The sequence below is a fragment of the Nilaparvata lugens genome, chromosome 11, assembly GCF_014356525.2.
Source record: "Nilaparvata lugens isolate BPH chromosome 11, ASM1435652v1, whole genome shotgun sequence".
In the NCBI taxonomy this organism is placed as follows: domain Eukaryota; kingdom Metazoa; phylum Arthropoda; class Insecta; order Hemiptera; family Delphacidae; genus Nilaparvata; species Nilaparvata lugens.
Window position 1 is genome coordinate 7044595 of NC_052514.1, and position 26380 is coordinate 7070974.

Consider the following 26380-nt stretch of genomic DNA (forward strand, 5'->3'; position numbering starts at 1 on the left):
ACAAACTGCGATTTATAAATCAACTCAACAAAAAAATACATTATAACACTGTGTGATGCTTCAATGCAACAGTGCCTGCATAACAAATACAATTGTTTTTTTCAATTTTTTCGAATAAGAAAAAATTATCAATTTACATTCTTGAAAAGGATCAACGAAACATTTATGTAAAAATGAGACTGGTTTATTCAGGATTGATAGACTGAACTTCCTCAAGAAATTCGTATGAAATAACAACTAACCTTTAGTGAAATTATAATATAGAAATTAATATCACTACAAGAATTAACTATTAAAACCAGAATTTATAGATTTCCAAATAGTATTTCTATGTCAAAAATGTAGTGTTAATCTATAATATTCAACTTTTGAATGTCTTATCATGAACTGTAACTTACTGTGACAACTTAAAGATAAAGATATCATCTTATAAAAATAAGTACATGTTATAATATTTTAGAATAGTTGTATACAAGCTGGGACTTCAATTTTTAATAGATTTAACTGATATTATTGTCTATTCAATATGGACAATTCATTTGAGACAGTATAATCGATGTGATATTTCATGATTTTAAGAGTAGTGAGTAGGTAGTATTTACTATTTGATAAGCTGAATATATTGCTGTTTAATATTGAAATATAAACCAATTAAATTAAACATATGAACTTTTAATAAAAATATATAAATACTTGTCTTTATTAGTCTGCATGCTCATTTTTCCAAGTAGTTGGTGACGCAGTATTTGTTTTGAAAACATTTTCAATTAAAAATAAGAAAAAACTGCATTTTAGAAAATATTCAAGCTATCATTTACAAATAATGCTATATTTCCTCCGCTTCTAAAAATACAGTTTCTCCTGATAAAACCATAGAACTAATCATAGCCAAAACCAATTTTTCATCTTCTGTCTCTATCTGCAAAATACGCCATCTTTTGTACTCTGATTTTCATCATTACCTCTTGACCAATAACTGAGAGTAGTTTTGTTTCCTGGTGCTTAAAACTGATGTGTTCATATTTTAAAACGATTTTTTCTACTTCATTTTTTCTATTTTTAATCCTTAATACCGTATCCATTTTTCTAATTTCAATTTCAAGATTTCAGATCAAAGAAATTTTGTGTCTTTTCATCTTAGCTGGATCTCCTATATTCTATCTAGTCTATTTCAAATATTTAGAGATTGATTTTCTGAATAAAATAATGAATAATAAAATGTAGTGTTACTTATCAATATCTGCACCTTCTCAAGTGTCATATAAAATTAACAGTTATTATTTATTTTGAAAATTAAAAAATACTATCATGTGAAAATAGAATAACTTCTTCATTATTTTGTAACTCTATCATCAGTAGTTGACTTTAATTCAATATTTCTGCATAGAACAATGTTTTGGATGAAGGCTATAAATTAGTTGATTGAACATGGATTATCATAAAGATTTTCTGAAATCATTTGAAGGTATTTTCATGTAGTTAGTCCTATCGTATGCTATGATAAATGAATCTCGAGGATTCAATGCTATTCCAGAAGGAGTTTCATATAAATTCCAAGTGAAGAACCCTGATTCTATAAGTTGAATCATACAGTAAAGTTTAAATATACCATATTGTATTTCCCCAGTCAACCAACAGATGAATGAGTTTTAAATATTTATTCTAAATATTTCCCGGATTTCTTTATTGAATTGTATATTACGCTATGCTAAGCTATCCTCGGTTGAAATTTTATGTGAAATATTAAAAACTTGTTAATCTTCTCTTTCTGGAATTATAATTCTCATCATAAACTGATAAAACTGCGTTTATAGTATGTATTAGTAATATTGTGTATATTAGCGATAAATATTAACCACCAATAGCCATCATGTTTGATACTTTTTGTACATTTATACAGACTTTTGACAGACATTATTGGCTTTTTAACTGGTTTACAATGTAGGAAAACATATTTAAAATCCCCTGCAAACCTGAACACATATTATTGTCTGTGTATAGCCTACATTGAGTTGATATAATTTGTAAATATATATTAGCCTTCTTTATTATATTTGTACCAGTCATTTTGTATAATTATTATGTATAGAATTAATAATAACGATATTATACAGTTGAATGCTAGTTGTATGTTGCTGAAAATCTATATCAGGTACTGTAATTTTGTTGAAAGATAAATGTTTAATAAAATAAATTATATGAAATTTGTTAGGCTATTTTATTCAAAACCTTCTATAGTGAGGTTCACGTTATAATGGCAGTGGAGAAAGATAGGAGAAGAACGTTGCCGATCATCTGTCTTGTCAATGCCTATAGACGGTAGCTGATACAGGATTGTTGATGTAATATCAACTATTCATTCGTTTAAAATAATCAATTCTATTTTATTAACCAAGGAATTATAGTTTTCAAAAATTTCATAATGAATTTCCATAAACAAGATTGAATATTTTGTTGAGTAATTATATTTCACTACATTGTTAAAAGAAGATCTGGCAACTAAGCAAAGCGAGAAAGAGATAGTGCTATCCGCTTTGTTGAATGATAGATAAGGATAGCAATAGCATTGCTAATCCAACACTGCCATTATAACGTGGATCTCACTATAGTTTATCCTTATGCCGCATCCACACTATCGCCCAATGCGTACAAATGACGATGAGCGCGAGAGTGTGGATGGGTGGTTTGTCAGCGCTTGCCTTCACTTGCCATCGCTCGGATTTTTCATTTTTGTCGAGTGAAGGCCAGCCAAGCGAAGGTGAGTGGCTAGCCAAGCAACCACAAATGGTCACATTACAGTGTGGATGGCAAGACCAAACATGGACAAGCTTACCAGCTTGAGCAGCGAATTGGCAAGCCACTACGCCAGCGATTTGACAAGTCACTACGCCAGAGACTTGGCGATATAGTGTAGACTAGGCATTAAACGTAATTGAAACATAATATGGCCAATAGCATGTGTCATATCTACAGTGCTATGGTATATCTACAGTAAAGCAAGTTATAGTCATTTCCACGTTATAATGGCAGTGTTTGATTAGCAATGGTATTGCTATCCTTGTCTATCATTCAACAAAGCGGATAGCGCTATCTCTTTCTCGCTTTGCTCTATTGCCAGATCTTATTTTAATAATGTTGAATTAATAATTAATTAATATTAATACAAGGATAGCAATACCAAAATATTATAATTATCTCTTTTCTGTATAGAGCTACTTGTAATATAAATAGAAAAATCACTTGAAAATGGCATCAATGTTGAAACATGTTGTGATAAAGTAATTCAAAAAGGGTACTGGGATTTTTATATTTTCGATTTATTTTATCTTAATTATGAAATTCTAAATTATTTATGAAGTTATGATTAATTATGAAGTTTGGAGTGTGGCACTGTATGGTGCAGAAACTTGGACGCTGAGAAAGGAGAATAAGAGGAGGCTTGAGGCATTGGAAATGTGGTTATGGAGAAGGATGGAGGGATCAGTTGGAGGGATAAAGTTACAAACGAGGAGGTGTTGAGGAGGGTTGGGGAAAGAAGAAGTCTGCTGAATGTGATAAAGGGAAGAAAGAGGAGATGGCTGGGACATTGGATGAGACGGCAATGCTTGTTGGTGGATGCCATGGAGGGGACCATTCAGGGAAGAAGAGGAAGAGGGAGAAGAAGATACAAAATGTTGGACGACATGAAGGAGGGGATGAGCTACTATGCAACGAAGCGACTGGCAGAGAATAGAAGAGAGTGGAGGGCTGCTGCCATATAGAAGGACCTGCTTACGAGCAGAAAACTAGTGGGGGGGGGATGAAATTCTTAAAAATATAATTTATTGCTCAATAAATTATAATCGATTTTTTAACACAAGAATGAACAGTTAATTTACATCGATTAACACCTGTATCTGCTACCGTCTATAGAAGGTATTGACAAGTCAGAGGTTTGGCAACGTTTTTTTCCTATCTTTCTTCACTGCCATATCAACGTGGACCTTACTACAGGCATTAAACGTAGCTGATGCATATTGCCCATAACATTTTTGCTACCTATAGTATTATCTTCAGTAAAGCACATCGGTTTTTGCACATTCGATATTTTTCCGACTAGACTAGTAGTTCTGTGAACAGTAGACCTCACGCAGTATTCTCATCCACAAGTACCTGATTGAAACTATAGACCTTATGGAAATACAGCAATAGATTGGCTTCTCCACACATCTGTGTAATCACTTGTCAGCTGATTTATGATGAATAATTCTATAGTCTGATTTTTACTCTAATATTGGCGTATGAAGGCGGCTCCTTTTCCCTTTTATATTATCCTTGAAATGCAAAATTTCCAAAAACCTTGCATATACGTCGATGCGCAATTAAAAAAGGAACATACCTGTCAAATTTCATGAAAATCTATTACCGCGTTTCGCCGTAAATGCGCAACATAAACACATATAAACATTCAAACATTTAAACATTAAGAGAAATGCCAAACCGTCGACTTGAATCTTAGACCTCACTTCGCTCGGTCAATTAACAGAATAGTTCATCTTAATTATGTAAATGTCTATAGAAGGCATTGGATCTTTCTCCACTGCCATTATAACGTGGACCTTACTATAGACACACATCGATTTTTGGACGTTCGATTTTTTTCCGGCCTTATTAATTTTACTAGATTAAACGGAACTTGATACACATCACCTGTTTGATCTAATAGAATTTATAAGGACGGCAAAAAATCGTACGTCCAAAATCGATGTGTGTGTAACTGACTTTTCGCCCCACTTGGATGTAATGAGCTGGTTTTCGTGCGTCATATGGAGGCCGAAAATGATTGTTTTCTGACCAGGCCGGTAAAAGTTTCACGGCCCTAGGGCTCTAAAATAACCTTGAAGTCAGCTGATTCTGATTTGACGTGAACGTGTTTACAAAATGGTTTATGAAACGGAATCAGTTTATGCTTTTAGAATTGAAAAAGTATTCTGCAATAAGATACTATCATTTTATTTGGATGAATAAAATGATGATAAGATAAACTAGATATTATAAACTATTCAAATTCGATTTTTAGAGTAGGATAGAACTTCTAACCTAAACTTCCGAACGTCAACAAGCATTGTTGACGTTGTCATTCAGATTGGCCAAATTTCAAGTGTGCTAAAACAGCTGATCAAAAACTTTTCATTATTTGTGTTTATTATTCAAGAATCAAAACATTTATAATAATATCATCTTATTGTCATTTGGAAGAATAAAAAGTATAAACTCAACCTCTTACATGATTGAACATAATCTTTAAGGTTATTTAGACAAATCAGAATAAAAAATAAAAATACTTGGACAATTTCCGGATATTCAGATTTGCTAGAGCTATGACCTTCCTGTTTTGCTTTCGGAAGTGCCTAATAAACAATTATTCTCATATTTATATCGTTTATTTTTCTGTGTGGCGAAAAATAACGTTCTCACCATGGGCAAAAATGTTTTTCCGGCTCTCAATCTTTTCTACGGTTGAAACCCGATTTCGAGCCGGAAAAGTCTCATTTTCGGACCTAGGTGTGAAATATACTATTACTGTATCTACAGCGAAACTCTATAACTGGCTTTACTATATCCACCGTTTCTATAAATAATAGTGACTGTAGTACAGGGTGATCAAGAAGCTCCTCCGCAGTGAACTATAAACTAAAAAAACTCTCAATCGCTCGAAAATAAGTATTTATAACAATAGCAAGGTTTTAATTTATTGAATTTACGTGTTCATTCATTGCTGTAGAGGGGGGGGGGAAGTGGGAGTAACTTTTCGAACGGGTTTCTAAACAGAACACAATCTTCAGCTAAAACATAACGCAGGTACTGCGGAGAGACTTTTTGATTGCCCGGTATTATCGATCTCAGTGGGGTGAACAAATGAAAACAACCAAGATATTATTCACAAATTTATTGAATTGAATTGGTTATCTATCTAGTTTTAACAGCTGTTAGCTGGTCTGAGACACAAGCCAGTCCCAGTCAGGGCAGACCATCATTCGCAGACCCACCGATCCCAAACATTTCGCTGCGCCCGAATGTGTAGTTTTATCCAGATCCAAGCCTACCAGTTCCTGAAACATGAAACAACAAATTAATAAAAATGTAACCAATCATTCATGAAGATATGACTCAACTTACAAGAAATATCGATAAATAATATATATGAGAGTGATACGTGATCTACGCCTTTTCCAACTGTATTTGAGAAAGTATCAACTGTAATTATTGAGAATAGTCATTTGCAGAAAAATGTCAGATGTAAATGAGAATAGTCAATTGTATTTGAGAAGTCATCACTTGTAATTGAGAATAGTGAATTTTATTTGAGAAAGTATCATTTCAATTTGAGAACATACGATTTGAAATCGAGAAGTTGTCAGTTGTAATTTGGAAATGATTTTAAAAACCCAGTACCTCCAGTACTTATATTTTTCATAACTGTACTCATATAAAATAACATGATAATATATTTAATATTCCAGTTAAAGTTTAACTAGATACTGATGGGCACGCAGCATAAAAAATCTGGTGTGGCGCACTCACACAACTTTCCTTGCCGTTATGAAAATTGATCACCTGACGCTAGTGTTCCCGCGCATCTCAAGTCTATTTAAAGATTTGAGCCAGCTGGTGACAGTGTAATAACGCTGGAGACACACATGAGGTCTGCTATCTCTTCATAGTGAATGATTTAATAGAATCAACAATAATTTGCAATTGAATAATCACATTTTCTCGAATTTAAAGCTTATTTTCAATTTTAGGTGAAAATGTTACTAAACATTAATTGTAGAGATTTTCATGCTCAATCTACTCCACTTGATTTTTTTTTGTCTCAATTGTATCTGAAGCCTGATAATTGTGAATCTATCTGCATTGATGGGGCGGAGCTCCTGGAATTTTTACAGATATGGGACTTGTGGCAGTTGATATAGCTTATCGATGACTATTTTAGGTATGAATTTGATCAAAATCGTTGGAGCCGTTTCCGAGAAAATCACGAAAAACCCTGTTTTTGACAACATTTTCGCCATTTTAGCCGCCATCTTGAATTGCATTTGATCGAAATTGTACGTGTCGGATCCTTATAGTGGAAGGACCTTAAGTTCCAAATTTCAAGTCATTCCGTCAATTGGGAGATGAGATATCGTGTACACAGACGCACATACACTCATACACACACACACACACCACACACACACACACACACACACACACACACACACACACACACACACACACACACACACACACAGACCAATACCCAAAAACCAGTTTTTTGGACTCAGGGGACCTTGAAACGTATAGAAATTGGGGTACCTTAATTTTTTTCGGAAAGCAATACTTTCCTTACCTATGGTAATAGGGCAAGGAAAGTAAAAATATTTAAACCCTATCTTATAGAAATAGACACGGCCAGACATCTGTGTGATGCATGCAATGAATAATCCACTTGTCAGTTGATTGATTATGAATAATTCTAAAGTCTGATTGATCCTATCTTCAAAGTAGATGATATATATAGTGACAACAGAGTACGAAGGAATTCCTTTTCTTTTCATATTTCCCTTAAAAACTTCAAAATTTCAAAAAAATCTTGTATATACATCGACACGCAGTTGAAAAAGGAATATTCCTGCCAAATCTCATAGAATTCTATCAATGCGTTTAGCCGTAATCGCGTTACATATAGACAGATGAAGCAAATCGAGTTGAAACATAGACCTCACTACGTTCGGTCAATTAACTAACCTGATTGAATGCTACCTGGGTACCAGTCTCAAGCCACATTTTCGTATTGCCCAGTACCAGTCTTGTCCTACCCGATTTCATAATCTGTATTTTGCCAACTTTACCCGCCGGTAAATCTCTTAATGAGTGGCCTTTTTTACTAGGTTGTTCCTGCAAACAATGAAAAGCCAACTGAATATTTCAGAATTACAAATGTTGAAGTTTGTCAAATCAAAACATTTTTACAATACAAATCTGTGTTTGGAGCAAGAGATAACAATGTGTATATAATTATTGGCATTGACAATTATTAAACCAAGCCACAGCATATTTATTTATTTATTAGAGCAAACAATACAATAGTTGGAAAAGAAAAAACAGGCTATTGCCCAAAACTTCTACAATTTCCTAATTTTGACTTAAATTGTCCAAATAATATTATGTAGGTTAGGCTATGTCCATTTCAATTTATACACCAAATCATCAATCTGAATATACAAATCAGAATAAAACAAACAATTTCAAATTTAAATAGATTAATAATAAAACTTTCGTAAAAACATGAAACAAACTACAAAATCACAAAATAATTATATAAAAACACAAAAATTTTGAGCTCAAAAATATATTTCACAATAGGTGTGAAATAATAATAAAAATAGGTGTGATACAATCAATAAATATGTAATGCAAGAAATAAATCATGTAGGCTGATAAAAACGTACATATTTTTATATATTTTCACATTGGAATTTTGATTAACACATGAATATACCCAAACTAAATCTAATATTTGTGAAAATAATAAATTCAGTCAAATCTTTTATTCTCATCTCTCATCATTTTCAAATCCTCCTCCAAGAATGGACTGTTATCTATCAAAAATCCTCTATCTATGAGGATACAACACAAAAATATCGGACAAGAGTGGGATCCCAACACTGCATGACAGGTGTGGCACAGACTTTAGTGTATCAAACTGTCAATAATATAATCTAAAATATAGAGAAACCTGATCTAATATAATTATCAGACCAAGCACAAGCCATCGGATCAAGTGAGCATCATCCTCAGCAAAAACAAAACAAACAAACCTTCGATTGGTGACACTATCCATCTGATATCCTATTATATTAAGCGAGCAATTTCGGTATTTATATATCTGGTTATTTTTATATCTGGTTATTTTTATATCTGGATATTTTTATATCTAATTATTTATGTTTAACGGATCTCAAAAACGGCTCCAACGATTTTTACGAAATTTGGAACATTGGTTTATGATATAGAGATTCGATTGCACTAGGGCTCATCCTTGAGAAAACTCGCTGAACGACATTAAAAGGATAATTCATCATTGGCTGAAACAGCTGTGGATAGTAAACAAGTGAGTGAGCGAGTGAGTATGTGAAAAATCAAAATATCGCATCCCCGAAATTCATAAAATGACGTATAGCCAGCTGTGAAATATAAACACGATCATTTTAGAGAATTGTGTTCTGTTTATCAATAAATAAAAATAACGAGCGAAGCTCGGTGCCCCGCTATTCCCCACTTAAAACTGCGTTTACATTGGTCAAGTTTCCTTCAATTCAAGTTTTTTTCTTAATGTTTGAGCTAAAGGGACGATTTCAAAAACTTGGTAGTTGAGTTTACTTGAATTCATTATTCATAACCTCACAACTATATAATTATGATTCAAAAATCGAATTAATCTCAAAGTTTTCTTCTTACTTTTTTAATTTTCTTGCACCATACTTTTTTATTTAGTTGTTTTTATACAACTTTTTTATATAATTTTCCAAATTTTAGGTTGAATTGTATCTTCAAGATTCAAGTTGAATCTAAAAGTCAAACATGTTCAACATCTACTTGAATCAACAAAACTTGAAGAAGGGTTTACATTGGTATAGTGGATTCAAGTTTGTGATATTGTAAACTTGACTTCAAGTTCACAAAATACATTCATTTTACACAAAACTTGAATTCAAGGAAACTTGTCTAATGTAAACGCCCCGTAAGCTGCGTCGTTCACATTGGTCAAGTTAACTTGAATTCAAGTTTTTATTACGTCAATATTCTAGTTAGGTTAGGTAAGTAAGTATCCAAGTAAACTGTAGAGAAAGCTCCACTCACCGTATTATTAGGTTCGCTATTATTGGCTTGACTAGTTTCTGGCTGTCTGCTTTGAGAGGACACATTGAACATTGGCATACAATTCGGCAACTGCAATCAAATAAATAAAAGTTATTGCAATCTAAAGGAGAAACAAATCTGTTAATTAAACTCACTGAATAACATCATTTAAATTATCCATTATCATCACATTTATTTATTTTTATTCATTCATATACGTAATATACAATGAAGGTTAACACAACAGGCATTCAAACAAAACTCAATTCAATTCAGAATTTATTTATTATGCACAACAATAAAAAAATTATGACAAAAAATAATTGTTTGTTTACATAATTTACCTATGTATTGTAATATTACATTTTTTCTCGATTGGAATCGAATCTTCAATTCGAGATCTATAAAACTTTATAGTAAATATCAGAGTCATCGATATACAGACAACTTTTTGACTGAGAATTTATCGTAAATGATTGTGTTGCATGTTCAATGGTATCACTGAAAAAACAAACTCTGTAAACAGAGTTAACAGAATTAACAGATAATATAGAGGATATATAAAATTTAAAATAACAGTTTCAAAATAAAGTTTTATTGAGAACAAATATAAAAATGTGAATTCTAAACTTGTAATTTATAATTTTTTTTGGTGACGTGTCCATGACATCGACACTGTTTGAAGTTGGTTTGCTCTGTACCTTTGTGCCTGCCAGGCTTCCTTCTCTCTAAAAATAATGGCTGGCAGCGTGTATTCTGATTTTGTGCTCTCTGAATATTTTTCTGTTTAAGTGGATTATTAATGTTTTAAATTGAGTTTTGAACAGTTTTATGGTGTTCTAAGTTTGTGTATTTTGATTTGTGTGTATACAAGCCTATAGCCATTGTTTTCAACTATATAAATTGGATAAGTATTTAGCTTGTAGTGACTTTAGATGCTTAAGCGTGTAAGATATTGTTCTTTGTGTATTTGTGTAGTGTATTGCCAAAATTCTTCTGAAGATTATAAGTTCATTTGCTCTGAAAACTGGATTTCTCATTCATAGGCGATAGATCCATTCATAGTTTACCAAGAATCTATTATGTTGGAGCCGATAACCTTCCTTAGGTTAATAGGTGAAAATTTGCTATCCAACCGATTTAGGAGAAATTGGTAGCACGGCAGTATAATTACAAAAAAACTTGATAAATAAGATAAAATAACCATAAGCTAAAAAAATAAAAACTAAATAATAAATATGAAGCAGACATAGTGGGTGATATTAAAAGCTGAACGTTACGGTGGACGGGACAAATTCTGAGGAAAGAAGAAAGCGCTCTGACAAGCTGTGTACTGAGGAATAATCCTATAGGAAGGAGACCAGCTGGAAGGCCAAAAACTAGATGGTGGGACCAGGTCCGGAAAGATATGAGGAGGATGGGCCTGAAAGAGGAGGACGCGGCTGACCGAAACTTTTGGAGAGGCTTAGTTGATGAGGCCAAGTACCGACTGGGGTACCAGTGGCCACCGTCGTAATTAAGTAAACTAAAAAATAATAGAAAATTGCAAAATAAAATGCGCACCCCTAGGCATAAACCCGAGTGAGGTGTAAAAACCAAAACAAGCTCCACTTGCTAAAACTAAACTGCTTTAATCCTTAATTTATAATAAACAGTCTTGAGTCTAAAGCTTATGTAAGAATGATAACTTTATTCACATATAATTTTGAGTGCAAAAATATATTACGAATAACTGTATTTAGTCCTACATACATTGAAGGGCCTTGCCATACAAAGAGCGACCTGCGATCCTGTAGGTTTTCAAATCCAATACTAGATTTTCAAAGCTAGGTTTTCAAATCTAAAGGAGCGTACAGATTTACGCGCCGCGAACATGAGCAATTCACTTTTAATCAGCTGATGCCAAGCTTTTTAAATTATTTTGTATCTTACCGTTTCTGTAAAAATATAGATATAGTCAGCTGATTAAATGTGAATTGCTCATGTTCGCGGCGCGTATATCTGTACGCACCTTTAGAGAGCGATCTAAGATAAATATTAGATAGATACCTATAATAAGATCGCAGTGGCCGGACACGAAATACTTCTAATAGATTTTTAATACACCTTAAATAACAGAAACTTTCCAAGGTTCATAAATTGACTTTTCAATTATTTATCTTCAAATCAGTCAAGCATTCATGTTTCTTACAATTCTAATGCCTTTACAATGCAATACTAATACATAACTGTAATATTAAATTATTTTGAATAAAAATGCCTGAGCTAATGCATTAATGAATTTAAACATGCTGAATTATTTCGGACTATGTGTAACCTTGTCTAACCTTGAGAGAGGAACAGCACAAGGTTACATTATTTTTCTCTCTCCCTATCATTTTGATGGTGTACTTATCGTATCAATGAATGAATGAATAAACACAAAGTAATGTTGTCAACTAAAACATCACGTATAATAAAATTTTTAAGTTAAATATTGAGTATATCAATAAAAATTATTTTACCTGCAATTGGAAAAACTTATCCTCCTCCGCACATGAGATTAAATCGACAATACCTCTATTAATTGTGCTAATCGACTTTTTATCTTCACATTTCAGTCCTGTGCTGGATATTTTCGATTCTGTAACAGTACGACGTTTTTAATCATTAGAAACAATCTAACAATAATGTAATAATTATATACAACAAACGTAGCATATCAATGATAAAAAATACATGAAATTTAAATCTCAATTGATAATGGAGAGTTGACTAAAGGATATTATGATATATTAGATAAAAGTATATGAATATTTGGGTGCTTACTGCTGGATATATGCAAAGACTGAGAGTTTTTGAAAGAAAGGTGGTGAAAAGAATCTTGGGCCCTGTTTTTGAGAATGGTCTCTGGAGAGGAAGAAAAAATTTTGAAATAGAGGAGTTCTTAAACAATGAAGACATTGTGCGGTCGATGAAAGCTGGCAGAATAAGATGGATGGGACACATGTTGAGAATGGGAGATGGAAGAGTGGTGAAATCTATATGGAAGGAGAAGATACATAACAGAAGAAGGAAAGGTCGACCAAGAAATATGTGGACGGATGATGTGGAACGCCATTTAAGGACGCTTGGAGTTCGTAACTGGAGGAGGCAGGCCGAGGATCGAGACAGATGGAGAGGCTATGTGAGGGAAGCCAAGGGTTGTAAAGACCTGTAGAGCTGAGGAGTAAGTAAGTATATGAATATTTACAAAATACTTTTAAATTCTTTGCTCTACCTCTTCCTATTGGTGGACTTATTTTTTTTGTACTCAGGGAGACATTGATGCAATAAGAAAAAACATAAATCAGCATTCAAAAGAAACAAATCTTTATCTACAATTGAAGACTTGAGATGAAATTTATTAGAATATTCTATCAATTTTCAATTGATAGATCAGTTGTTTTGAATCAGTTAGTCAGCTTTCAACTTAAATTCATTACAATTATTTATAAACATAGTTTACATAATAGAATATTTTATCACACATACACATTAGAAATATACAATAAAACATTATGCTAAATAGTAATCGTGTTGAGGTACAACAGTTTATTAATTCTTACATAATTTATTTTCCTGTTTTATTTCGCCAAAGGAAGACTCATGAGAAAAGTAGAGTGGAAGATTAGTGATACGGGAAATAGAGAAGAAACAAAAACAATATAGAGAAATTCAAGAAGAAGAGGATAAAGATACTTTACTGAGTATAATTTGCAAGAAGTAAGATAAACCATTTTTTTTATTGGATATTGATGAAGATTATATAAATAAGCATAGAATCAGCGGCGGAGATTCAATATACTATTTCACAAAATCCATTATTATATTTAGCGTAGTAAACCACTACCTCCGTAAACAAAGCCTTAGTGCATTCTTGTGACGTCAGCACAGGTAGGGCTCCTACACCAATAAAAACACTAAACGATATAGATCAGCTAAAATCAACGAATTTTTATTGGTGTAGAAGCCCTGCCTGTGCTGACGTCACACGAATGCACTATGGATTTGTTTACGGAGGTACTGAATAAACATGCTTAATTCAACTGTGACAAAACATTTTTGGAAACGAATACTGTACAATGAGCCAATACTAAATAGATTAGTCACTGTCGATGCTATAGAACCGTTCTATTGTAGAATTTGACGATATATACATATATTTTTTTTTATTTCAGTACAAAATAGATTGTTAAACAAATTATAGAAGTGTGGTTGTTAAAGTATGAAGTGGATAAAATACTGGTTCGAGAATGAACTGATGGTAACAAATGTGTTAACTACCAAACATTGGATTAGTGGAGATAATTAAGGTTTATTTTAATTTATTATATTATAATAGGCTATGAATAAACAGAGATTAGGATATTTGTTTGGTTATTATATAAAACGTATGTATTCAATAAAAATAAATATATTATCAATTACATAAGATGGAGCATAGAGAAAGCATACACAAGCATTCCTCTACGCTTCTTGAATAAATTTTAATTTTATCTTAATTGTATATTCATTTTAAAAATAATTTTCTATTGATAAAATTTGTAGCCTCAAATAGTAGCTGAGATGAAAGGATTTAATCCACCTCAAGCTAGCATCAGGCGAAATCATTTTATCAGCTGGTTACAATCCAATTCAGCTGAATAAATATAGAATAATTGAAAAAGGAAATAGGATGTCTACCTAATCCGTTAATTTCACCATCGATATCTGGCTTTTCCTCTTTGATTAGCTTCGTTTCTCCATTAATTGTCACTACATTTTGCGAAGAAACTGTAATTTCAGAATAAAATGTTGTCATAAGTATTGGTAAAAAAATAGAGAAAATATAAAATTATAATTGGTAAAAATAGAAAATGTCAATTGGTGGGAGAAGGATATAATGTGTGAGAATAAAGAGAACAGAGATAGAAAGCGTAGATGTTGATGAGAAGGATTATTTTTCAAGAAATAAATAATGAAGCTGGGAAAAATCAATGGATAAATAGAAATGTATCATGAAGTACTGCAAAAGTATTCTTAGCTTGGACTGTAAAAGTTATAAAGAATAAATAACTAGTGGAGGTGGTAAATGTAAAGTAAATCTTGGCAAAGTAAATGTAAAAGTATGAATTCAGGGCTACTCTCTTGTATTTATAAAATAGAATTATAGTAACCTTTGAAATTAATAAAATAATAGAATAAGTATACAAATTATAACTACTAGTTTCGGTGATTACACCATCGTCAGGTTAATAAAATAAATTTCAAATAAATGATTACTAATAGTTTTGTTATTTTTAAAATATAAGTAAACATTTATTTGAAATTTATTTTAATAACCTAACGATGGTGTAACTACCGAAACTAATAGTTATAATTTGTATACTTATTCTATTATTTTATTAATTTCAAAGGGTACTATAATTCTATTTATAAATATAAAAGTGTATCATGATATACGGAACTATGAGTGAAAATCTGGCTGAATCAATATTACAGCTTATAGATGAGAAAATGAATAGTATGAAAAAAATTAGATTGATGAATGAATAAGAAATATAAATGGCAGATGAGTGAGCATTATAACAAGACTAAATTCAATAATAAGTAGAATATTGTATACGTATCCACTTATAACTGGCCAATCAATATTCATTTCAAACATAGTAACTTCGAAACTTTGATCATAATAATCATTGTTTTGAATGCAATAATGAGAATGTAACGATGACGTCACACTAAGACAGAAGGTGTGTCACAAAAGTAGGCTATTTCTTTAAAGTTATGAACTGTATTTAAGCCAGTTAAAACGAAATTGAATTGAGAACCATGATGGAGTTCATGTTGAAAAGAATTCTATAGATATTGTCTTAATTTATTCTTGGTCCCTTATTTTAATGAACAAATTTAAGAGAGGAACAGGTATCTATAGAGAGATTCACATTATAAAGCCAGCACCTGATTTACATTGGTCTCCTATTCTTGTCTGGCATTAGCATCTTTGCCGTCCAATTATTTCCACTGACATTATAACGTGAATTTTCCTATAAGTATATCACCTGTTATGTCAATTACAATCTCCATTCCTCTATATTGATTTACATATAAAATAGTTTATAGAAATCAATCTTCTGACAGTGTTTACCTTGTGAATTTTGATCAGCAAATCTTGAGGCTCAGTCTTAACCTTAAGCCTTCTTCTTTGATGGCTTCGTCTTTTATGAAGAATTGTGTTGCTGCAAATGGAACAAATATTTTTAATTAGAATTAGAATTAAGAATTATTTGCCAGAAAAAAAATAAAAGTTATTTTCAGCAATACAGAAGTTTCTTTCTTTGATGGCTTCGTCTTAAATACATCTGGAATTAAAAAATTAATATTGATCTTTAAATGGTGAAAAGTGGTCATGCATGCAGTACGAAAAAAATTAATTTCTCTGTTATTCTTCGACCAATCTCAATAAATTAGGTATCATTGGAATCGTGAAAAAATTTGCTAACTTTTTTGTCTTTTGTAAATTTTCTGTAAAATGGACGGTTTTCGAGATATTCGCCATCAAAAATTTAAAATGGCCGCCATTTTGAAAAATTTCAACGAAAAAATTTTTTTTTATTTTTTATAGTTGAGTCTTTATAGCATAAATAATCATGCCAAATTTCAGATCAATACAACATTTCGTTCTTGAGATAAAAATTTTTAAGTGAAAAAAACAAAATGGCAGCTATAAGGATAACCGCTGAGTTTTGGACACTTCAAATATGACATTTGTAGTCTCCTAGCATCCAGGTACAATACCCTAAAATTCTCGACACTACTTCTGAAACACCCTGTATATATATATATATAATATATATATATATATATATATAATATATATATATATATATATATATATATATATATATATATATATATATATATATATATATATATATATATATATATATATATATATATATATATATATATATATATATATATATATATATATATATATATATATATATATATATATATATATATATATATATATATATATATATATATATATATATATATATATATATATATATATATATATATATATATATATATATATATATATATATATATATATATATATATATATATATATATATATATATATATATATATATATATATATATATATATATATATATATATATATATATATATATATATATATATATATATATATATATATATATATATATATATATATATATATATATATATATATATATATATATATATATATATATATATATATATATATATATATATATATATATATATATATATATATATATATATATATATATATATATATATATATATATATATATATATATATATATATATATATATATATATATATATATATATATATATATATATATATATATATATATATATATATATATATATATATATATATATATATATATATATATATATATATATATATATATATATATATATATATATATATATATATATATATATATATATATATATATATATATATATATATATATATATATATATATATATATATATATATATATATATATATATATATATATATATATATATATATATATATATATATATATATATATATATATATATATATATATATATATATATATATATATATATATATATATATATATATATATATATATATATATATATATATATATATATATATATATATATATATATATATATATATATATATATATATATATATATATATATATATAGTGCATTCTTGTGACGTCAGCACAGGTAGAGCTCCTACACCAATAAAAACACTAACTGATATAGATCAGCTAAAATCAACGAATTTTTATTGGTGTAGACGCCCTACATGTGCTGACGTCACACGAATGCACTATGGCTTTGTTTAAGGAGGTAGTGAGTGAACATGCTTAATTCAACTATGACAAAACATTTTTGGAAACGAATACTGTACAATGAGCCAATACTAAATAGATTAGTCACTGTCGATGCTATAGAACCGTTCTGTTGTAGAATTTGACGATATATGTGTTTTTATTTCATTACAAAATAGATTGTTATACAAATTATAGAAGTAAGATTGTTAAAGTATAAAGTGGATAAAATACTGGTTCGAGAATGAACTGATGGTAACAAATGTATTAACTACCAAACATTAGATTAGTGGAGATAATTTAGGTTTAATTCAATTTATTATATTATAATAGGCTATGAATATACAGAGATTAGAATATTTGTTTGGTTATAAAACGTATGTGTTCAATACAAATAAATATATTATCAATTACATAAGATGGAGCATAGAGAAAGCATACACAAGCATTCCTCTACGCTTCTTGGATAAATTTTAATTTTATCTTAATTGTATATTCATTTAAAAACTAATTTTCTATTGATAAAATTTGTAGCCTCAAATAGTAGCTGAGATGAAAGCATATAATCCACCTCAAGCTAGCATCAGGCGAAATCATTTTATCAGCTGGTTACAATCCAATTCAGCTGAAGAAATATAAAATGATTAGAAAAGGAAATAGGATGTCTACCTAATCCGTTAATTTCACCATCGATATCTGGCTTTTCCTCTTTGATTAGCTTCGTTTCTCCATTAATTGTCACTACATTTTGCGAAGAAACTGTAATTTCAGAATAAAATGTTGTCATAAGTATTGGTAAAAAATAGAGAAAATATAAAATTATAATTGGTAAGAATAGAAAATGTCAATTGGTGGGAGAAGGATATAATGTGTGAGAATAAAGGAAACAGAGATAGAAAGCATAGATGTTGATGAGAAGGATTATTTTTCAAGAAATAAATAATGAAGCTGGAAAAAATCAATGGATAAATAGAAATGTATCATGAAATACTACAAAAGTATTCTTAGCTTAGACTGTAAAAGTTATAAAGAATAAATAACTAGTGGAGGTGGTAAATGTAAAGTAAATCTTGGCAAAGTAATTCAGGGCTACTCTCTTGTATTTATAAAATAGAATTATAATACCCTTTAAAATTAGTAAAATAATAGAATAAGTATACAAATTATAACTACTAGTTTCATGATTACACCATCGTCAGGTTATTAAAATAAATTTCAAATAAATGATTACTAATAGTTTTGTTATTTTTAAAATATTAGTAAACATTTATTTGAAATTTATTTTAATAATCTAACGATGGTGAGATCACCGAAACTAGTAGTTATAATTTGTATACTTATTCTATTATTTTATTAATTTCAAAGGGTACTATAATTCTATTTTATAAATGTAAAAGTGTATCATGATATACGGAACTATGAGTGAAAATCTGGCTGAATCAATATTACAGCTTATAGATGAGAAAATGAATAGTATGAAAAAAATTAGATTGATGAATGAATAAGAAGTATAAATGGCAGATGAGTGAGCATTATAACAAGACTAAATTCAATAATAAGTAGAATATTGTATACGTATCCACTTATAACTGGCCAATTAATATTAATTTCAAACATAGTAGCTTCGAAATTAAGATCATAATAACCATTGTTTTGAATGCAATAATGAGAATGTAACGATGACGTCACACTAAGACAGAAGGTGTGTCACAAAAGTAGGCTATTTCTTTAAAGTTATGAACTGTATTTAAGCCAGTTAAAACGAAATTGAATTGAGAACCATGATGGAGTTCATGTTGAAAAGAATTCTATAGATATTGTCTTAATTTATTCTTGGTCCCTTATTTTAATGAACAAATTTAAGAGAGGAACAGGTATCTATAGAGAGATTCACATTATAAAGCCAGCACCTGATTTACATTGGTCTCCTATTCTTGTCTGGCATTAGCATCTTTGCCGTCCAATTATTTCCACTGACATTATAACGTGAATTTTCCTATAAGTATATCACCTGTTATGTCAATTACAATCTCCATTCCTCTATATTGATTTACATATAAAATAGTTTATAGAAATCAATCTTCTGACAGTGTTTACCTTGTGAATTTTGATCAGCAAAATCTTGAGGCTCAGTCTTAACCTTAAAGCCTTCTTCTTTGATGGCTTCGTCTTTTATGAAGAATTGTGTTGCTGCAAATGGAACAAATATTTTTAAATTAGAATTAGAATTAAGAATTTATTTGCCAGGAAAAAAATAAAAAAGTTATTTTCAGCAATACAGAAGTTTCTTTCTTTGATGGCTTCGTCTTTTATAAAGAATTGTGTTAAAATATTTTAAAATTTGAATTAGGATTTATAATTTATTTATTTGCCAGGAACAAAATACAAAAAAAGGTTTTTAACAATACAAAAGCTTGTTGAGAGATAACATAATTTTAAACTTCTCAGAGTTCAAGTGTTTGGTTTCTGTTCATAATGAAGCTAACAAAAGATAGGTACTGCTTTGACGAGCATAGAAAATAGAAATTTGATGAAAAACAATGAAGGTCATGATGAAAACATACATTAGGCCTATTCAATGAATAAACAACAAAGTAAGAGAATAAATCAATAAACTTCATTAAAAAACGCGAGTAAACAGAACCAAAAGCACAATAATTCAACAAGTGTTTAATTCTAAAAAGATAAATATCGATAGAGAATCGAAAAACTTGAATAAACACTATAATAAATATTTCCAGAGAAATTCTGGGTTCTTCAATGTTGTTTTCCATCACGAACTGCTAATTATTAAACCACTTTTTTTTGCTATCAAAAAGAACGACTAGCAGTCAAAATTTTAACAATAAATGAATTAATTCACTCACTGGACAAAGAGATCTTTCTGCAGGTCCGCCATCTTCCTGGTTGTCAGAAAGAAATCTGTTGTGAGTGAATTAATTCATTTATTGTACAAATTTTGACTGCTATTTGTTCTTTTTGATAGCAAAAAAATTACGGGTCTCTTTCTCCAATGGTGGTTCAACTATTACACTAATAGTTACCTAATCAATGGTAATATGATAAGGTATGCGCACACCGATGCGTAAAATTTCGTTGCGGAATTTTCAAGAATTCAGACTGCGGTTTCCAAACGAAGTTTTCGTTGCGAAATATTGGGGCACGCACATTGGAAGCGAAATAATCGCAATGTGGAGCGCGGGAATATTCGAGTTGACTCATGTTGTTTACAAGGCAGACGAAACTAGTGTAGTTCCAGAACTTGCCACAAAATTCGCAACGCGAAAAAGAGCTGCAAATGCTGCATGTAGCAGAAGCTGCGAATTATTATTCGTTTGCGCCAGCACATACACCGCAATGGTATTAAATTTCCGCACGGCAAGTTCTGCGAATTGAATTCGCACCGCATCAAAACTTTCATGTTGGTGTGCGCCTGGTGATAGAATTTGCTTCATTTGAGTCAGCTGGTTTGAACTAGAATTTTAGAGTTTCAATTACTAGAACTTTTTTGTGAGAGCGACCCTTAAAAGGCAAATATTGATAAAATATCCAGCATAATAAATAGACAAAATCTTCTGATTTATATGAATATGATTATAGTAATGAGAAATGTTTACCAATTTGAAGACTTAGAAATGAGCAATAAATCCTCACCCTGACTTAGTGGAAGCTTGATTGGACAGTTATCATAATCCGGATCAAGACTGGGATCATCCATAAAATCATCTCTCAGCAAGTCCTTCATTGCATTGTCTTCTTCAGTTTTATTAACTGCTGTTGCGTTCTAAAAAATGAAAATACTGGTGAATATTAAAATGAAAAAAAAATTACAATAGATTTCTTTACAAATACTTGAAGCATAGAATTTTTACCAACTCTTACAGTATAATGTCATCAAAATCTACGTTCAGTAGACCCCTTTAGTAGATGTTATTCTATATATCTCTATTGAAGAGACTATTTTATAAAATTTATAAAATTGTTTACAATAGATTTCTCTACAAATACTTGAGCCATAGAATTCTCATCGACTCTTACCAGTATAATGTCATCAAAATCTACGTTCAGTAGAAGACCCCTTCAGTAGATGTTATTCTATATATTACAGACTCTATTGGAAATTGTTTTTATATTCTGAATAAAAAGACGACAGGCCAGTTTCCGAGCTCGAGATTTAGCTAAGTTCCAGACTTTAAACAGCTGGCGTCAGAAAATTGGCTTTCCAAAACGGGGCGTAGTCGTAGTCATTGTCATAGTCACGTTTGAATTGAATTTCAAAAAACTAGAAAATTGAACACAAAATAAAATGAAGAGAAAATAGTGTAAAGTTTCAGTTATTTTGAATATTATAGAAATGTTAAATTTCATCGAGGATAAACGTTCCAAATTATAGAAATGAGAAGATAAAGGTTATCATAAAACCTGCGACTACGCCCCGTTTCGGAAATTGAATTTTCTGACTCCAGCTGTTTAAAGTCTAGAACTTAGCTGAATCCCGAGCTCGGAAACCGGCCCATATTGATATTGTGGAAGTTTTCCATAATTGAGAGCACTGATTACGGTATATAGTTTATCCTTTTTCTATAAACTTCCAGGAGGACTATAGATTTTTGTTTCGTTAATCCAAGAGTAGAATTCAGCTGGAGCTTTGTTGGTTTCAGCATGTATTGAGTTAGTCCTGCAATTGAAATACTGAATAGGGTGGAAGTGTCAATATAATCAGTGTTCTCTTGTCAAGTTTGAATTACCTTCAAGTTGAGTCTGGGTTTCTGTAGCTCGACCTTAACTCTAGTTCCATCGTTGCGATCTCTGGCGCCTCTGCCTCTTGAATTGATCTCCACTCCACCAGAAAACAGTCCTGAGGTGGTCTGCAACAAAATTCGCATTAAAATTCACAAAATTATCACAAGGACTAGTTCAAGAAATCAATCACACAACAGATTACAAATCGTAGCTTAACAACAACTTAACAAGACTTGGAACGTTTTTGACTTAACAAGAACGTTGGAACTCCAGCTGATGACTGGAATACCAAGACTCTACTGCACTTATAGTAATGGTGTATTATATTACTCGACAGTAGGTCAAATTGCACAAAAGTATGTTAAATTTAAACAGAAATTACATGCCACAAGAGTCTGTTCTGAATCAAACCGGTATGGATTTATGATGGACGCCACACTGACATGGGAGCAGCATGTTGACATGATCTGCAGTAGGCTGTCAATAGTTACATATCTGACGCGAAAAAGTTACATATCTAACGCGCAAAAGTTACATATCTGCCGCGCAAAAGTTACATATCTGACGCGCAAGCTGAGAAATCATTTATCTTTAGAGTAGGCTACCAGGTTACAGCTTACCATGGACTCTCCCACAGCCATATTAATTTTGGCATTGTGCTTTGGGGTCATGCAGGCGGTTGCAAAAATATTCTGCTCCTATAGTAAGGTCCACCTTATAATGGCAATGGAGAAAGATAGGACAAAAACGTTGCCGATCCCCTGTCTTATCAATGCCTTCTACAGACAGTAGCTGATACAGGTTTATTTATGTAATATTAACGGTTCATTCTCGTTTAAAATAATACTTATATTTTATTAAGCAAGATATTATATTTTTCAATAATTTCATAATTCGGATGGAATATTTTGTTAATTAATTATCAATTCTACATTGTTAAAAGATGTTCTGGCAACAGAGCAAATCGAGAAAGAGATAGCGTTATTCGCTTTGTTGAATGATAGACAAGGATAGCTATACCATTGCTAATCAAACACTGCCATTATAACGTGGACCTCACTATACAAAAGAAGGTTATCATGTTCATCACCTGGTCCCATCGACTGGAACACTGTGCGCCAATCTCTAGGAAATCGAAGATTATAACTGATGATTTCGTTTGCTATTACTGTTGAGAAGTGGCCAATATATCTTTCAGCAAAGAGGACATCTACACAGCCACAACACAAGGAGTAGAAGTGACATAGAGTTGCCTCATGCCAGATTGACTCCTCAATCGCATAATAGCATCCCTGCCCGTGCACTCAAGATTTTCAACAGGATGCCGGTATATTTCCGTGAGCAGGAGAAGAAGATCTTAGGGAGGTCACTTCGTGAGAAGCATTTGAGTCTGGCACTCTACTATTTATTCATTTATTCAACAAATAAAGCTGTGCTTTTAGAATTAAGTTTGTTTCTTGGTCCTTCAAAATTATTTCTTCTAATATGTGAATATTTCCTATTTTAGTGATAATGATGTGAAATATTTATTCTATGTTTGGTTGAAGCATCTAAGTTTCAAAATCTACTTTGTGAAAATAATTAAGGACTGAACATTTAGTGAAGTGTGACTTTCAGACTATGTGTAACCTTATCTAAATTTGAGAGAGGAATAGCACAATGTTACTTTATTTTTCTCTCCCTATCATTTTGATGATGTAGGTACTTATTGTAAGAAACAATTGTTTTAAGAATCAATACAGTTATTATACTATGAAGATGGAGACGTTAAGCCGTCGGTCCCGGCTGCCTAAAAAGCATCGTTAGGTTTGATCAGTTGCGACCTGGAAACTCTGACACCAGACCTGAGCCAGCCAGGTCACTCGATATTATTATTATACTATGACGAGGCAATACAGTGTTTTGAGCTCTATGATTGACCTCCCATTTTAATCTGAGTTTATTTGTTGATAAGTTTTACTATTTTGACACAATCTATACAGCAAGTGCTGGTCATGAATGGATATTATTGAATACTAATCCAATCAGTGAAGGTTGAACCGGGCGCCGGTTCTATATGCTTATTGTGCTTACGACGTAATCTATCCAGATTTTTTTCCAGTCATTGATCTACAAATCGGAAATTAATATGAAAATTTGAAGTCAAGAATATTATTTTGAAAAAAGTATTTTACCTGTATAAAAGTTCTTGTCCCCCTGCCTCTTCCCCTCCCTCTTCCTCTAGGACTATTTCCATGGTTCTGTTTATTATTTGTCTCTGCATTGGGCTCTTGTTTAATAACTGGAGCAGAGTTATTCCTGAAAATAGAACAAAAATAGATTGTAGATAATTTATACTATATTTAAGCAGGATTCTTTCAAATCGAATAAGTCCCTCTTAAGGTTTCTCCACATCTAGCAAAGCGTAGCTTGAAATACGTCTTCGTAAGACCTATCCGTCCTTTTTCCCAATTTTGATCAATCTGTCCATTTCAAAACATCGTAGTGTAGATAGCGTTGGGAGATAGGACGGATACGTCATCCAAAGACTAATTTCTAGCTAAGTTACGCTTGGTGTGAACAGACCTTTACTGTCTGAAGATAAATCATCTTTATATTATAGAGCCGAAACATAGTTGAGCGTTGCAGGATATCACCTCTGTTCGGGATATACTGCTTAAAATGCAGTAGAGAGCACTGAGGTTAATTACTTCTGTGGGCTACATGGCTACCGTACGTGTACTTTGCAAGAGTCTTGGCATTCTCACAGTCTACAGGCAGTATATACTGAGCTTGATTCCTCCTTTTACATCCATGAACAGTTCACTTGATAGATAGTGAATATATTTTCTATATTCTCGATGTAGACTGCCAGGGACTCAAAGTAGCTTCCCAACTCGGACCTTAAAATGCTTAAACGCACTGCCAAGAGAGGTGCAAGATTAACAGAACACTGAGGAAGGGACTGCTGTATTCGATACAGGAGTTGGATGAGAAGCCTCCCTTTGGTTTTCCAGCGCCTACACAACCCAGATGTCTCTATGTTGTCAAATGACACTGCCGATCTGCAAAACCCAATCCCGCAACGACAACAATTATCAAGTAAGTATCTTTGCTGTTACCTTACAATTATTTTAACCCATACTCACACTTGAGGTCGATTTCGTTGTACATTCAAGTTTGGCACATAGATCTTTTTCTTAGGAGGCTGATTTGTGTTTCCAGGTAGATTCAATTTGAAGGCGGATAAAGACAGATCTCGTGGTTTTGCCTGCTTCTTTTAATTAACATTTTTGGATAAAAAATTTTATAATGACAGTAGAATTAATATTGATAAAGAGAATTATATAACAAGTATCAGAAGTAACTACTTACCTTATTATGATTCCAAAACCAAAATCAACTAGCCTATTCCAAATACAAATACGAACAATAATAAAAAATTAGGAATATCGACATAACCTCAAAATTGTGGCAGAATGGGAATGTTAATGTTTTGAATACGAAAAATCAATCAAGAAGGCTCTGACAAAATATCGAATTTATTAAATCGATATGCAAACTTCGATACTCAAAAAAATGATATATCAAAAGAGCAGAACATCGACATACTTTCAATTGATATCAATCAGCAAATCAACAATCATTATTTTGTACAAATAAGAATATGAAAGGTAAGTTTTGTTTTCTGTGTTTTGATGATAAAACAAGCTTTGCTTCAATTCTGGATCAATTTTAAAGTTTCTACCCTATACACACACTAGTAAGCAATTTATTTTAAACAGGAACCGAATTATGTTTAATGGTAGAAGTTGTTTACGTGTATTGAGGTTAAGTAGCCAAGT

At 31.3% G+C, this 26380-nt stretch overlaps 1 protein-coding gene across 2 annotated transcripts; it reads right to left on the reverse strand.

The window, feature by feature from the left end:
• Nucleotides 1-5914: 5914 nt before the first annotated feature.
• On the reverse strand, nt 5915-26028 carry LOC111059069 (DNA-directed RNA polymerase III subunit RPC4). 2 transcript variants are annotated; one of them, XM_039437507.1, is made up of 10 exons: nt 25685-26028; nt 24731-24854; nt 22562-22681; nt 21468-21597; nt 19911-20003; nt 18483-18572; nt 12393-12511; nt 9889-9978; nt 7774-7923; nt 5915-6092 (listed from the first exon to the last, which is right to left on the reverse strand). In XM_039437507.1, exons 4-10 carry the CDS (start codon nt 21556-21558, stop codon nt 5970-5972), a joined length of 756 nt encoding a protein of 251 aa, XP_039293441.1. In that variant the 5' UTR covers nt 21559-21597; nt 22562-22681; nt 24731-24854; nt 25685-26028; the 3' UTR covers nt 5915-5969. The 2 variants fall into 2 exon arrangements, with proteins under 2 accessions (XP_039293441.1, XP_039293442.1); XM_039437508.1 differs by lacking the exon at nt 18483-18572 and having other exon boundaries at nt 25685-26009.
• Nucleotides 26029-26380: the final 352 nt, after the last annotated feature.

What these genes read in the sequence shown, in the direction of transcription:
- LOC111059069 (XM_039437507.1), bottom strand. Translation starts at nt 21,558, where the DNA reads ATGAAGGACTTGCTGAGAGATGATTTTATGGATGATCCCAGTCTTGAT. An exon ending in CAAGCTTCCACTAAGTCAGG is followed by an intron (nt 20,004 to 21,467) that starts GTGAGGATTTAT and finishes TTCCATTTGCAG; the next exon opens with CAACACAATTCTTCATAAAA. An exon ending in ATAAGTTTTTCCAATTGCAG is followed by an intron (nt 9,979 to 12,392) that starts GTAAAATAATTT and finishes ATTTGATTGCAG; the next exon opens with TTGCCGAATTGTATGCCAAT.